This window comes from Osmerus eperlanus, chromosome 10 (genome assembly GCF_963692335.1).
Source record: "Osmerus eperlanus chromosome 10, fOsmEpe2.1, whole genome shotgun sequence".
In the NCBI taxonomy this organism is placed as follows: Eukaryota; Metazoa; Chordata; class Actinopteri; order Osmeriformes; family Osmeridae; genus Osmerus; species Osmerus eperlanus.
Window position 1 is genome coordinate 15,620,927 of NC_085027.1, and position 15,809 is coordinate 15,636,735.

The 15,809-nt window shown below is 49.5% G+C and overlaps 1 protein-coding gene across 1 annotated transcript in view; it reads right to left on the bottom strand.

Annotated features, from left to right (window-relative positions):
* Positions 1 to 2,865: 2,865 nt before the first annotated feature.
* The window catches only part of LOC134028345 (trichohyalin), a 127,085-nt gene continuing 114,141 nt past the window's right edge, over positions 2,866 to 15,809 (bottom strand). The window contains exons 30-42 of the mRNA XM_062471829.1: positions 15,672 to 15,809; positions 14,667 to 14,834; positions 13,572 to 13,739; positions 13,305 to 13,472; positions 12,795 to 12,962; positions 10,511 to 10,678; positions 10,013 to 10,075; positions 9,647 to 9,756; positions 9,359 to 9,433; positions 9,184 to 9,277; positions 9,007 to 9,077; positions 5,029 to 5,194; positions 2,866 to 4,788 (exon numbers count right to left, since the gene is read on the bottom strand). The exon at positions 15,672 to 15,809 is cut by the window's right edge and continues 16 nt beyond it. Coding sequence (XP_062327813.1) covers positions 4,468 to 4,788; positions 5,029 to 5,194; positions 9,007 to 9,077; positions 9,184 to 9,277; positions 9,359 to 9,433; positions 9,647 to 9,756; positions 10,013 to 10,075; positions 10,511 to 10,678; positions 12,795 to 12,962; positions 13,305 to 13,472; positions 13,572 to 13,739; positions 14,667 to 14,834; positions 15,672 to 15,809 — 1,878 coding nt within the window. The 3' untranslated portion in view covers positions 2,866 to 4,467. The remainder of the gene's footprint in view (positions 4,789 to 5,028; positions 5,195 to 9,006; positions 9,078 to 9,183; positions 9,278 to 9,358; positions 9,434 to 9,646; positions 9,757 to 10,012; positions 10,076 to 10,510; positions 10,679 to 12,794; positions 12,963 to 13,304; positions 13,473 to 13,571; positions 13,740 to 14,666; positions 14,835 to 15,671) is intronic.

A 15,809-nucleotide genomic window follows, 5' to 3' on the forward strand; every position in this document is an offset into this window, starting at 1 on the left:
AGCTGTGATTTCTCCTGCAGTGGAGTGCAACAACTGGCTGTTTTATTCCCCTGAGCTGCATGAAGGCAGTTTCCCTCCACAGTCCCTCCTTTGTACTTGGGCTGTGTTCTTTCTCTGGAAGCCTCATGCAAATGTAAATATGAACATTCCCTCCATTCCCCATGTCGGCTTGATTAAGACTTGGCGGGCCAAGTCGATGGGGGCAGATGTAATGGACAAATCTCAGCTATAGGCTGACATTTTGAAATAGTCCTCGTGCATGACAGTGTCAGCAGTCACCTTTACCAAAGCTTTCCAGGAAAGGTCCTTGTAATGATGCTGGGAATTAAAACAGGCCCTGTGGCGCCCGGGACGAGAGTCCAGGGATTAGGGGGTAAAGCCACACCTCTCATCTTGGCCCGGTCTTCTCCACACCTCTGAGTCTCCGCCCTGTCTCTTTACCTCCCCCGCAACCCCCACAGACCCCCCCCACCCCTCGTTCCCTGACACCAACACAGGGAGATTTAAAGGAAGAAAGATCATGTTGTCCATTAGTTGGCAACCGCTGAGAGATTTGTTGAGATGTACTGTCCCTCATATCTACCCCCCCACTCACCCCCACTGTGAGAGTATCTGCAGACAGACATGGTTCACTGCCATTACAAACCTAATAAGAGCATAAGGGGGATTGATGAGAAAAACAGTGACATCAACTGGTCTTTTAATTAACTGTGATCCTATAAAGGGGCTGGAATGGAGGTGTGGAGCGAAGGCGCGGCACCAAAAGCATCTCTTTTTCAGCCAAGCCCTCTGTTTTGCTGGCTCACTCAGACCCAATAATGAACAGCCTTCTGGGACCCAATTACATCCAAGGCTGCATTAGGAGACCAGCGGGCCCAGAGGAAACTAAACTGGAGTTCCTCTCCTCTCCCCTGCCTCTGCTGTGGATGGCCTTCATGACAGTATAGAATGCCCACCCCCAGTACCACCAACACTTGTGATTTCCAAAGGACAAAAGGTGTTCTAGATGTATTCTTAAGAGTTAACTGTCCTTCACTTTCCACTGACAGATGCTGTTGAGCACAACGTGGAGTGGGGCTGCTCGATCGACACATAAAAGCAATTCCGAGGGCCCCTCCTCACTCTTTCTCCCCTTGCAGAACACAACATTCACTTCCTGTGCTGTGGAAATAACCATGTGTCCTTGCCTTGGCCTGGTGTGTTGATGTGTTGTGGAAAGAGATTGTTCTTTTTTTTATTATTAAACCCTGTCAACTCTACATGGCACTTATGAGTGAATAAATTAATTGGAAAACCCATGCTGGGCACCACTTGTAAAAATCTATAACATATTTATAGTATATAGTCTGACAATTCTGCAGTTGTTTCTTTGTACCGAGTTGGATCTTTGTATTATAATTATTATAGGGAAGTAAAGCGGGAACATTGTTGTACAGATTATTGCTGAATAGTAGCTGTTCCATTTAACAATAAGGACATTTTCTCCTAGTAAAGGCAGCTCTCAATTCTGTTAAAAATGGAGAAAAAAAATTCTCCTTTTTCCAATTGTGTTGGAATACAGGAGAATTTTTTTTTCCATTTTTAACAGAATGCCTTTACTAGTAAAAGGGCATATCATTTTGTTTGTTTAGCAATCAGATACATTTTTGATGCTTTCCTTGTGCTCTCTGAACAAAATGCTGTTGATCAAGGAGGCAAGAAGAAAGGCATTAAAATGTGCAATTTAAAAAATCTCCGTGTACGGCATATACCTGCTAGTAAAGACACATATGCAACGTTCAACAATTTATTAAACGTCAACACAGCACGGGGAGATCAAACATACTGGATGAACTAGCAGCGTGGGCAAATGAAAAGATTGAATGCTTTTCTGTGAATTTCAACAAGGCCAGCTATGGTGGTACCCAGTGGCGCATAATGCACGGGCTTACCTGGGCTTAAGCCCGGGGCCTCGACCAATCAGGGGCCTCTTAATAATAATACAAAATAATAATGATGATAAACGTCCGTATTCGCGGTGTCATTACTCTGCTCTACAGTGGCATCTGGTGGTGTATGTGGAGGGGAGCCCCCCCCTCCCCCTTATCTAAACAAAATGAAACAAAATGTAACAAAACTAAAGAGGGTACAATTTGTAGGGTGTGCTTGCTTGCGTCGGTTGCAGATGGGTCCATTTAATATGAAACAAGCTGAACCCCCTTTGAGACAAGCTATTCTAACAACGTTGTCACCGGCAGTATTTTTCAGATGGAATCGCGATTCAAACGGTACCATCTGCTAACTGAAAATATGCCCTCTAACGCGACTTTTTAGTCTCAGTCTAGAGCCCTGCGTGGAGAAGCTGAATTATGCTACGAGCAAGCTAGCCTAGCTGCTGTTGCTAGCCAAACTTCACTGAGGGGATTGTTTGAATGCGCCAGAAATTAAAAACGTTTCTTTTGACATAAAGTTTAGGCTGTGGCATTGAATACAGGGACGCACCACACAAGCTTGAGTTTAAATACATAATTTATTGTGACATTACTTACTGTATATGCAAGTCTTGAATTGCTTAAATGTATAATGCCGCTATTACACCAGGCACAATACGATACTTGCTGTGCAACAGCAATGCACGTTGTATCCATGCGTCGTTGCTAACGTGTGCTGACGTTGTGACGTAGGCTAGCACTGAGTTCCCTTCGTTGACACAAGGCACTTTTTGCCACAAAAACAATTTCAGCCTAAACCGTGCAACGGAATGTAAATAACAATGCAAGCAACTCGTGCGATTGTGCGATTAGCGTGTGGGGGGCCTCAAAAAATGAAAAAAAAAAAAAAGTCCATAGCCCAGGGGCCTCAAGTGCTATTAAGACGCCCTGGTGGTACCGTGTCTAACTTTCTGTAAACTCACACCAGTAGCATTTTGTCAGCAGTAGACAGTACAGTAGAAGGGAACATTTTCATAGCTCCAACTCCATGCGTTGATACATCTAGAGTAGGCTATATCTTAACTGTATGTCCACATTGTCGGAGGACATCGGCTGTATGCCCATGTGATGTTGTTTGAATGTCTCTTAAACTTGAATTACCCTTAAATTCAGTGCTTGGGGAAATCCAGGGCATTAATAACAATTATTGGCGTTCTCTGGTTTCCTCAGACACCTTAAGTGTTGGGTATTGACTGCTGTGCTGGGGAGAACGTTACCTATTGATCTGGCCATGGCAGAAAGAGATGGTGTCCCCTTCCTGTAAGGGCAGGATTAATCCTCCCAGGCTGCCAGTGAGCAAACAGCTACGGCTCGATGCCATCGACTGGAGACGCTTCCGACACACACCTTCTCTGAGAGGTCACCCTGCGTCCCTAGCGCCCCCTACAGGCTGCGAGCAGGACCACTGATGACGGAGAAGCCAGCTGCTAGCATTTGGAGAAATCGATCAATATAAGGCAGCCCTGTTGTTTTAAACCGAATGTCCGTCGAAATCGAACGTCATGAAAAGACTACTTTATGATTGTATTTTTTTTAATAGGAAATCAAAGGACATACTTCAACATGGTGGTTTGTACAGTTCTATAGCAGTTTTCGCTTTCTCTTATTATTCCATTCAATGTTCCTTTGTGCAGAACGCTGGTGTGATGGGTCTCCCTCTCTATGGACTGTGTGCGCACTAACAGCTCATCCACTATTGCTTAGGGCTTTTATTTTTCTTCTAGAAAAAAGTATTTCTACTGTCAAACCCAGACGTCCCCTGTGATGGAGGAGGGCTAGTGGCCATGGAACTCTCAGAGTTGGCCTCAAAGCTGCAACAACGCCTGGATTCACACAGCCCCACAGCTCCTGATGAATGGAAGAGAGCTAGAACAAAGAGCGACTCGTTAGTCGCCGTCTGTCTGTACAGCACATTCATTAAGATGCACAGGCACGCACGGTCCAACTGCTCCAGGACTAGGTGGCTCTGAGTAAAACTTGAGATATTCTCCTCAAAATACAGAGGACTAACAACAGGATCCACAGACATCAAATTGACTGCATGAGACTGGATATGATGCTATAGCAATATGTCCTGAATTAGAATTTAAAAAGTACAATTTCTTAACATTTCTCAGCATTTATCACATTTGAGACATTTAAGGTAGTAAGGCACATTTGATTTCTATAACAATACTCTACAACAATATGTTTGTGAACCTGCAATTAAGAGGAACCCTGAGTGGATGAATATGAGGAAATATTAAGAATGAGTTTGAATCAATATTTCTATCAACATAGTGAATACTACTAAATCAATATTTAATTACTTCCAAAATACAATAACTTGAAAATGTAAAATAATTTAACCCTGATAGTAACACATAAACCCCCCAAATTGAATAAACAATAAAATAACAATAGTGAAAAGTAGAAAAGCAAAGCCTAATAAAATGATTGAAGTGTACAATCTCCTTTATAGCCCAGCATTAACACCTCTTATAATCCTCTGTAAGAGCTAGCTAGCTACAGCGGTTCCCCCTCTAACAGGTCGGTCACTGTCAGGCTGTCTTCCTGAGGTCCTTGAGGCTGGTCCGCCCCAGCTGAGAGAGCGTGTCCTGCTCCGGGTCGGGCCCCAGGCTGGGTGGTGGGCCTCGGGCAGGGCCCTCCTCTCCAGGGCCCGCAGGGCCACTCTCCTGGCCACTTCAGCTGCAAACGTGGGCCCTCTCCCTGCCAGGCAGGCACAGACTAGCGGTGATGGAGGTGGGCAGCCAGGGCCTTCCTCCTGTGCAGGCTCTCCTCTGGACCAGTCAAGGCTCCTCTCACAGCCAGAGCAGATCTGAGACCACAACACAGACCCAGGTTACAGTCTACAGCAAAATTTAACCAGATCCAGGCAATAAGGGCCATACTGTTGGTGAATGAACCAAACATGGCCAGCAAACATGACCAGGGCATTACTATGGCCATGATTCAGATCATTTCTGCTATTACGGTACTAGTCTAATCATCCCCATCTCATTCACTCCACACGTTGATCCTCTCCCACTGTGAGCTGCTGTCAGGCTGGTGGACCTACCAGGACGCTACTGAACAGGTCTCCTGCTGCTAGACTGTCTCTGTTCTGATCCTGGGTCTGATCCTGGTCCTGGGTCTGGTTCTGGCCCTGATCCTTCTGGTCCTGACTCTGTCTGACCTGGGGCACTACTCTATGGCTCTGGTCCGGCCCAGAGAAGACCTCAGCACTGGGGAGGAGTGAGGGAGGTAGGGTCAGACTGGAGTGTCTCTGCACCTTGACATCCAGGTGAACCCGGGCCTCCCAGCCAGCCCTCGCTGTGCTCCGACAAGCTCTCCACCCATGTCCAAACACAGCCCGTCTCATTACCTGATTGGACAAAATGTTGACGGCCCCTGTTCGTAAACAGGTCTCTAACTGCATGCAAATGTACTCTGCTTATTCTGGCAAAGCTTCAGCGCTGCTACGATCCCTCTTAAGCTTCTTGTTGACCGCGCCTGGCAGCTTTCTGTACACAATTGGCTCCCTGGCTGCTCCAGCCGCATCGCTAATGTGTGCCCTTTTGTGCCGTTTAATTCCGCTGGGATAAACAGGCCCACGAATGCAAAATTATTCCAACACAGATAATTAGCTGAAGAAACAATCACAAGAATGAATAATAATCTGCATTGGTTCCATGATAACTTTTACACATGGATATGGGAGGGACTTAGGCACTGAGGGAGATGAGCTTATCAAATAAAGCTAGGCAAATGTGCAGCGAATGAAATGAGTCCATCATTTTAACGTGAGAGTGGAGCCCTGAGGAGAATAAACAAGCAATCGCCACATCATGCAGGGAGAACAAATGAGCATGGTGCACAATTAGGCAGGGTCACATTCTGCTGGAGCAGAACGCACGGGGCGCGCTAATGAGCTGTGTGGGTGGGTGTGTGAGAGAGGGAGATAAGGGTGTGTGTGTACGTGTGTGTGTGTGTACATGGAGAGAGAAAGAGTGGAAAGAAGAGCGAGTAAGAGATCTAAAGAGATAGTGATGCCATCTTCTGGTGTTCACATCTAGATACATGAAGGCAGAGAGACAGACAGACGAGGGGCTTGGTAAACAGATAGTCAGACAAACAGGCAGACACACAGACAGACAGGTAGACAGACAGGCAGACACACAGACAGATAGGTAGACAGACAGGTAAACAGACAGACAGGCAGACACACAGACAGATAGGTAGACAGACAGGTAAACAGACAGACAGGTAGACAGACAGGCAGACACACACACAGACAGATAGGCAGACAGACAGGCAGACACACAGACAGATAGACAAGTAAACACACAGACAGATAGGTAGACAGACAGACAAGTAAGTAGACAGGTAAACGGACGGACAGGTAAACAGACAGACAGATAGGTAGACAGACAGACAGACAAGTAAGTAGACAGGTAAACGGACGGACAGGTAAACACACAGACAGGTAAACAAGCATAAAAGGTAAACAGACAGACAGGTAAACATACAGACAGCTAGAAGAGGGAGAAGAAGGCAGAGCTGGTCTGGAAGAGGAGGGACCAGCACCAACTACACTTGCTATTAGACAAAATCCTGAGAGGACAGGCGTTCAGCCAGACCAGCAGTCAAACAGACAGGCAGATGAGCCACAGCAAGGCTGTGTGACACAGGCTCTCAAAGGCAAGTCAAAGTTATTAACTATTCAATCACATGAAGGAGAGCGGAAGGCGTGAAAGGTTGTGGACCACAGCACTTTTGCTCCAGTGCATTAAGAGCCTGGGCCAGTGCTCTGGATGCGAGGAGGAGAAACAGATTGCCTCGCAGGAAGATGACTGCTCAGGGGCGCCCTACTTCCCCTCTTTTTCCTCCTTTAATAACAGCAATCTGCTGTGAACATCTAATCCCAAGTACCATTTACGCCGCATCTAGATAACTTCTGCTTGGAAAAGCGTACAATATGAATATTTCATTCCCAGATATACAAATAAACACAACAAACCCCCCCATCCCCCCACCCCACCCCACACCCAACACCATCCATCAGGGATCCTTCTTACAGGAGGTGAACTGGAAGAGGAAAACGCTAATGAGCGCCGTGCTGCGGGCAACACACGCCTCTTAGGGCTGGGGCGCGTCCCTCTCCAAAATGAATGGACCCGTCCGTGGCCGTCCGCCATCCTTAAAGGACTTGGAGTGCTGATCAAAGCGCCATGGCTCCTGTCATCGTAAAACCACATCTCGACCGAGTGTACGCACTCTTGATGTCAATAACCCGTGTGACATATTCATGACGGCAAATCGGCCACGAATACCGTCCTTGATAAGTAATAGCCCTATCCTTGCCATTAAAGTGGCATATGGCTGTATCCCCCCTCTACCCCCTGCTCCTGCTCTCCCTGGCCCCGTCCTTAGTGGTCGATGAGGGGGATCAGGAGTCCATCCATATGCATGCTCACATATCTATGGAGTGGATGTCAGCTCTTAGCCGGCCTGCGCTCTGAAAGCCCGGCTAATGACACTTAATGAAAGCTGGGGATCGGAGCGTGCAGTCTGTAGAGTCCCCTCAGCCCGGCCCGGACCTTCAGACGCCATAAATAAACAAACGCGCTGCGTGAGAACGGACGGCCTGTTCCCTCCGCTCCTCTCATGCCCTTCGCTTGTTTATCTATTTATTTGTGTTTCATCCCTCTCTCTCTTCCTCTCTCTCCATCCCTCTCTCTCTCTCTCTCTCTCTCTCTCTCTCTCTCTCTCTCGCTCTCTCTCTCTCCCCAGCTGCTCTCGTCCTGTCTCTCTGTTCTCCCAGCTCCCCGCAGGCTTTCTGGATGTCCTGGAACATTAGCAGTGGTTCACTCACTCCTGACTCCTCCAGTGGGCTCTAATGGGCTGAGTCTGCATGGTCACAGGGCGGCCGGCGCTAGCACACACACACACGCTAGCAGACACACTGTGCTGTCACACACACACACACGTGCGTGCAAAAACACACACCGACTCTGATCAGACCACGTCTCAAGCTGACCTTTAATGACCCGAGTAAACAGGTTTGTTATGTCTTCTAGGAAGATAGTTTTGTCTGAGTTTGGTGGGGTGAGTGTTGGGGTGAGGGGAGGGGTGAGTGTCAGACAGAATGAGGGGCTGGAAGGGATCCTCTCAGCACAAGCCTCTAATCAGCCCTGTCAACACAGGACTCTGATTGGGTTCACTGCTCTCCTGCTCTGCCTCCATCCCTCCATAGCTTTCTTTAAACCACCCAAAGTTATCCCTCCAATCAACCCTAACTTTCACTCGTTTCAATTGGAGAGGAGATCAGAGGGGCAAATTACAGGGAAATGCCAGTGAGCACAGATCTGGCTTACTTCTGAGCACGGGGGTATTGGCCGGCCAGAATTAAACGGCTTCGACTGTCAAACAACGAGGTGGAACACAATTTCACCAATAAATAAGCCCTTCTCAAGCAGCACATAAAAAATGCACATTCCATTTGAGAAAGGTCACCGTTACCATGGCAACGGGGGAGGGGATGGGGGGGAATTGACACTTAGTTATGTGTGTGTCCTGGTCCGTCTCAGTAAACAGACGTGACCAAGACGTGACAATCTGGTCCATGGTTATAGAGTCTTCTGCTGGGTTTCCCCCTGGCTGTCTGTCTGAGCTGGGGTAAAGTGTCCTTGTTAGATTGATACCTGTCTGTCTTGGTCTGTATGTCTGGTTTGTCTGTCCTCCCCCCCACACGCACTCACCAGAGGACCAGGGCCATACCCCCTTCCTCGGTCACTTCCTAGATTTCCTGCCTGACTGCACAAATGCATCTTTGGTGTTAACAAGCTGCTACTGTCCATCTAGGCTGGAGGTGGCTGGAGATATGGGCCTGGGGCCTGGAGCTGGAGCCTGGGGCTGGGGGCTGGAGGCTGGGGGCTGGGGTCTGGGGGCTCGTCAAAAATGGCAGCTGGCATAACTTTTTAGTGTCACAGTCCTGTTGTGGGTGAGAGCAGAGAGAGACAGAGAGGGTGGGTGTGTGGGTATCAGGGGTACTCACCCTGTGTGGACCTGGGGGGAGGGGAGCCTGGCCCGGGCACTGACCAGCTCACCCCTGCTGACCTGAGAAGCCTGGACACACCCACACACCCACAAGGGACAGGAGATCCAGTTAGCTGTTGATTAGCGTCAAGGAGCTCCAGGGAGGGCTGGGATGTGCCGGGGGATCTGGACCTACCCTGCACCTCTCCACTTCCATCCTCCTGTCATCCAGCTCAGCCTTCAGCCTCCTCAACTCCCTGTGAAGGATGTCCACATTCTCCTGCAGGTGACTGGATAATCACACACACACATTATCCACATTGGACCGTGTACACACAGGAGAGTATGATGGTCTCAGGAGACTGTCTTACTCCCTCTCAGCGGTGAGGTGGATGATCTTCTTGCTCTGCTCCTTGGTCTTCTGGCCCAGAGCGTCGCTGGCCTGTCTGGAGCACAAAGACAAGAACAAGTCAAGCCTGGACAGAGCGGCCAGGCTGTGGTGGTGAGCAGGGCTGATGTGGGAGTGTACAGTGCAGAGTGTAGACACGAGTCGAGGGTATATGGAGCATAGATAAGCGTATAGAGTATAAACACGAGTCCAGGGTATATATACGTAGTGTATAGTGTAGACGTGAGAATAGAGGACTGTGGGGCCTTACTTCTGCTCCTTCACCCACTGGTTGACGTTGGAGACCACCAGCTCACTTTCTGTGTGGAGACGACTGCTGTCAGAACGAGCCTCCCCCAGGGACTGACGCAGCACATCCACCTGAGAGACACAGACAGGGGAGAGAGAGAGAGAGAGATGGGGAGAGGCCAGAGAGAGAGGGAGAGAGAGTAGACAGAGAGGGGGGGGGGGAGGGGGGACAGAGAGAGAACAGAGAGAGAGAGAGAGAGAGAGAGAGAGAGAGAGAGAGAGAGAGAGGATAGAGAGACAGAGAGATGTGGCAGGAGTCAGTCCTTCTGTATTCAGCCTCTCGTCCCAGTGTTGATCTGACATGCAGAGTGTGGAGGGAGTTCAGCACCTCGTTAGTGGCTGTGCTGTACTTCTGCTTCAGAGACTCCAGCTGGGATTGTAAGGCCTCCACCTGTACACAACACACAAACATACACACACACACACACACACAACACTGCACACCTGCACACCACTGTATTTCAGGGGCATCTGTATATACAGTCGTGGTATTTCTAGAGTTCTATCCTCAAACTCTTTTGAGTGTGTGTGTGAGACAGCCAGACCCAGTTTTGAGCATAATGGATGACTGATGTACGGCATATTGTTTGAAAATGTGTATAAGTCAAAAACAATCCTGTAAACTGCATGTCGCACTGCATAAATCATGGTTAAATCATGCTCAATGATGGACCCACTGTTCGGAGATACATCCTGAACTACATATAAGCACAAATAAACAAGATGAACTTGCCTGGTGCTCTGAGAATGTCTCATAGTGTGTGTGTGTGTGTGCGTGTGTGACGGTGTGTGTGTGTGTGTTTGTAAGAGTGTGTGTGTGTCTGACCTGAGCCACCTTGGCATGGTAGTTCTCCCTGAGGGAGGTCATCTCCACCTTGACCAGCACCATCTCCTCCTCCCTGGCCTCCAGGCTGGAGCGCTGCTCCTGACCCCAGCGCTCAGCCCTCCCCAGCTGGGCTCGCAGCTCCGCCAGCCTGCCCTGGCAGGCCCGCGCCTGGAGGAACAGGACGTCTGACTGACTGATTCAGCTCCACGTCGATCAGTGGAGAGTCACCATGTTCACACGTTGCCTTTCATGTTAAAAAGAACTTGTCGGAAAAGGTCTGGTTGGTGAGGATGGACCACGGAATGGCCTCATAGAACCAAGCTAAGGAACGAGGACCAATCGTCAGGACTTGCCTGGGCCTACACTTGTCTGTCTATATCCCTGCCCCCCAATCCAACCCCCCCTAACCCCCCTCAACCCACCCATCCCCACCCTCTCCACCCCCCGGCCCCCTCGATGGAGAAACAGACCAGTACCACAATGACCTTTCCACAGCGCTGGGAACAGGCAATGCAGAGGAGAGGCAATAAATGTAATGAAAGAAGCAAAGGCAATTAAAGTGCTGTGTGTGTGGGTGTGTGTGTGTGTTGGTGTGTGTGCGGGCCGCGTGGAGGAGATGAGCTCCAGCTCCATATCCCCCATAATCCCTGTGTGATCGCACAGCAATCCTGGGCTGCTCACAGTCTGATCACCATCCTGCAGCATTCACCGTCTAATCCACACAAAAGGACAGCCGGGCACACACACACACACACACACACCACACCACACTCTCATCACACACACACACACACCACACTCTCATCACACACACACCACACACATTCAAACACATGCAGTGTGAAAGACATATCAACATGCATGCAAACATGTACGTGCATACAAAATGTACAGCTGAGGAACACAAACAATCACTAACTGCAAAGGTTTAAAGTAGGCAATTTGCACACAACTTTAACACACACACACACGTAGGCATGGCCAGTGAGAGTCACTAATGGCCTTCCTGTGATGTGGCCCCACAAACCAACAGCAATTATTTCCATAAGCAAAAAGTGAAAACATCCAGCCGATGCACAAACACACAGAGCACAGTCATTATCTGTAGGACGGGTGGTGCGGGGGCCGGGGGGGGAGGAAGGCAACTTGCACTTCATTTTCTCAGGCAGAGTTTGCTGACCGCAAAATGACAGGGATGCTTTTCCTAAACCAATTAAAGGGAGACAGAGCTGCTGTTACCATGCAACATTGACAGCACTTAAGGAGGCTGGCGCGAGAGCGCAGATGAGCCATGGAGATGTGCCCCCCGGCTCTTCTCGACCTGACACACACACACACACGCACACACACATTCGAAAAGAGCACGGGCTCACAGAGGAAGCGCACAAACAGTTTAAAGAGTATGTACTGAAATGAAGCGAGCGACCGAGCTCAGATATGTTCCACAACAAAAGCAAACAAGCATAGGCCAATTGGAACAAACCGCATACCCGACGACCACTCCAGTAGCCAGCGCACACGGTATGCTGTTGACGAGTACCCCAGCTGAAGTGACTGCTAGCCAGGCCTTATAAAGGGACTGAATGCGTGCATATCCTCTCTTCACGTGAGTGTACAGGATGGTGAGTATATTGCGAGTGCATCCTGTAGCACAGGAACTGCTGGGGTGTGTGAAGGAGAGCTCGTCATCTCATCAGCCGTAGGAATACATGGAGAGAGGGCATGGCTACAAGGCTCACCTCTCCTCTCTACAACACAACCTGCTCCTGGGCGCAGTGCACAATTAGTGAACAGTGTGACCCTACAGGTTAAGTCTCCTCTACAGAGGGCCTGTGTTCTTTACTCTAATGACTGCTCATTCAGTTAAGGGGCCAGGGCTCGTTTACAGCCCCGGGTGTGTTACACACGCAGCTACACACACACTTAATACATATGGGGAGCAGATCTTCACCATGCCTGTTCTACAGCAGGAGAATGTTCTAATAATTGAGGTGTCACTGTTGAGGCTGGTAGATTGAGGCTGAGGCTGGGTTTGGGGTTGTTGAAGGACTCACTGTGGAGAAAGTAAGCTTCTGGCTGCACAAGTATTAAACATAATACCCCATTAGTGGACATGGGAGCATGGATGGTTGGAGGCTAAATGTGACCTGGAACATGGTCAACCGTCCCTTGATTTGAATTCTTGGATTTTGGCTAATATCGGAGCTGCAGTGAAGCTGAGTTGAGGTTTGGGAATATTCCATGTGATGTGTGTGTGTGTGATGTGTGTGTCCTGTGTCCTCACCTCGTCCTGTGAGTGTGAGCTGGTGCTGCGGAGCCTGCTGAGCTCTGTGGCCAGCACCCTGCACCTGTCCTCCTGCCCGGCCAGCTCCTCCACCAGCTGAGCGCTCCTCTGCTGCAACCGGCCCAGCTCGCTACGCTGGCCCGCCGCCTCTCTGGTCCTCTCAGCCAGCTGCACGCCGCCAGGACGACACACACAGGGGGGGGAAAACACACGTCCGTGACACACGTCTACACACAAACTTGTAATAATGGGTGCCAGTCATCTCCAGTCCAGTCCCTGGTGGCTAGCATCGGTGTTTAGCAGGGTGTTCAGCAGTATAGCTAACAGGGTGCTAGCAGGGTAGTTAGCAGGGTGGCTAGCAGGGTGCTTAGCAGGATGCTTGCAGGGTGGTTAGCAGGATGCTATCAGTGTGGTTAGCAGGGTAGCTAAGGGGGTGCTAGCAGGGTGGTTAGTGGGCTAGCTAAGGGGGTGCTAGCAGGGTGGTCAGCAGGGTAGTAGAAGGCTACCCACCAGCTCCATGCTCTCTTTGTGGGAGGCCTGTGTGGAGGCCAGCTCCAGCCTCAGCTCCTTCACCCTCTGCTCTGCTGCAGCTGTGTCCCTCGCCCCCTGCCTGCCACTGGCCTGGGCCTCGTCCAGGGCCTGCTTCAGTTTGGACACACTCTTCTGCAGATGGCTCAGCTGGAGACCACACACACACACACACACACAGATAAGTGTAGATAGACATGAGAGGACAGGAGCAGAGCAGGCAAGGTTGTGTGTGCTGTGGTCTCTGACCTCCCTCTTGTGTGTCTGGCCCTGGGCCTCCCTGCTCGCCAGCTCCCCCCTGCACTCCTGCAGGTGGGCCTGGCACGCTGCATGCTCCTCCTGCAGCCTCTGGGCGGCGCTCTGCTGCTCAGCCACACGCCCCTGCAGGCTGCTTATGGCGCTCTCCTGCTTCCTCAGCTAGAGGCACAACACACGGGGAGGGCAGAGCCGGGGAGATAGAGAGGAAGAGGAAACAGAGACGGAGAGACAGACAGGCCTGTCAGACACCTTCCTCACCTCCCACCTCCACTATCAGGGCGAACATCGGGCGTCCATCAGACTGAGATAGGATCGAATCTGTCAATCGCTGCACCATCTTAACTCTGCTTCTGTCAGAGGATTAAAAACCTAGCTCGATGGAAGATTCCCTCTTACATGCATGAAAGATATCAAATTGGGATTAAGGAGATTAATTTCAAACTGTAATTGAGAGAGAAACTTTTTGATCAGATTTATTTAACTTTTTAAAGATGTAATATATGCTTGGATTTAATTTGCGAACACATGAACAGTTGGTAGATTGCTGTGCTTGAAGATCATATCCCTTCTGGCTAGTGAAATACCAAATTTACTCTAATTCAGGCCTTGGATTTGACTCATTTCTCTTTGCCTCCTTTGGGGTTAAAGAAAATAATTACTATTTTTAAAACACAAATTCAGATGGAAACAAATTGAATTCGAGGGAGCGTGGCTGGAGGGAGATCGGGGGAGGAGAGTTGATGAGAGCAGGCGCTCACATCCTCTCCGTCTGAATTGAAAAGCAACTTTCTGTGGAGACAACAGAAACAAACTCGGACACTTTAACGCAGACAGCCGAGAGGGTTTACCATGTCAGACACCGTCCGGAGTAGCTGACACCTAGAGAATAGGCTAATTATTGCGACTGTCAACAGATAAACACAAATGTGTTAGCCACAGTCATGTGGGATACAATCATCAAATATGTGTGAGGCTGTTGAAAGCCTACTGTGTCTCGGTGATTGACTGAGTAATGAGAAGGGTGTGTATGTGCTTGTTCCTGCACGTGTGTGTGTGTGTGGTTCATGAGCTTGTGTGAGAGAACACCTGGCTGTTAGCCGTGTCCAGGCGGGTGTGGAGCTGGTCTCTCTCTGTCTCCAGTGCGGTCTCTCTCTCCTTGGATGTGTGCAGCCAGCTCTGCTGCTCCTCCTGCCTGGCCTGCTGCTCTGACAGCTCTGCCCGCAGCGCCTGGCTGCCGCCTGCCTGCTCCTGCAGCTGCGGCGCACAAACACGCACACACACAAATGAGTTTTACTATCCTAGTGAGGACCGACATTTCACAATTCAAAATCATGTTACCCCCTTACCCCTAACCCTTATTGTGAATCTAACCTTAACACTACTTTGAACCCACCAGAAATCGCTCAAGCATATGTAATTTCCTTGTGGGGACCACAAGAACTACCCCACAAATGTAAATTCACAACACCACACTCACACACACACTCACACACACAAACACAGGTACACGCACAAAAACATCCAGACACACACCCACAACCCACTGACAATGGAGTGAAAAACACAATTTAAATTCAGAAAATGCACAGAAATATCTTTTCAGAATGAAAAAAATAAGCTTTACTTAAAAACAACAACAGAAAAAAACGACACCTGATTGACAGAAATTCAATTGACTTGGGCCCTGCTCAGCTTCACAAAGTTAAAACATGCACAGACTGGCCTGCTCCTGTGTTTACAGAGCAGTAAACAGAGACCCAGAGACCCCGATCCATATATCGATCTCCTGTAATAGGCTCTAAACGACCAAGGTTACAGAGGTGCTGGGGAGTATCCCTTTCGCAGCCAGCCACAGAGACACTGCGAGGCCTGGCCGGGACTGTCCACAGACTCACTGGGAGAAACAGCTCGTCAAATTACCATGTCCCACTGGAGGCACAATGGCTTGGTTACACACGACAGGATGTTCACTAAACGCTAGTAGTCTCTGCTGACAAGAACCGGCCTACACGGCGAGCGCATTTAAGGTAAACAGACTTTTGTGTAAGTTGCTTTGGAAAACGGAGGGTTCTAGATGCCTCTAGGTTGCACCTGCTGCTGTAGAGAGTTGAGAGTCTCTCTGGTCTTGGTGAGCTCTGCCTCCAGCTGGAGCTCCCCCTGCTGGTGGAGTTGAGTCTGCTGCTGGGCGCTGAGCTGGGCCTGCCTGCTCTCCGCCGCCTCCTTCTGCAA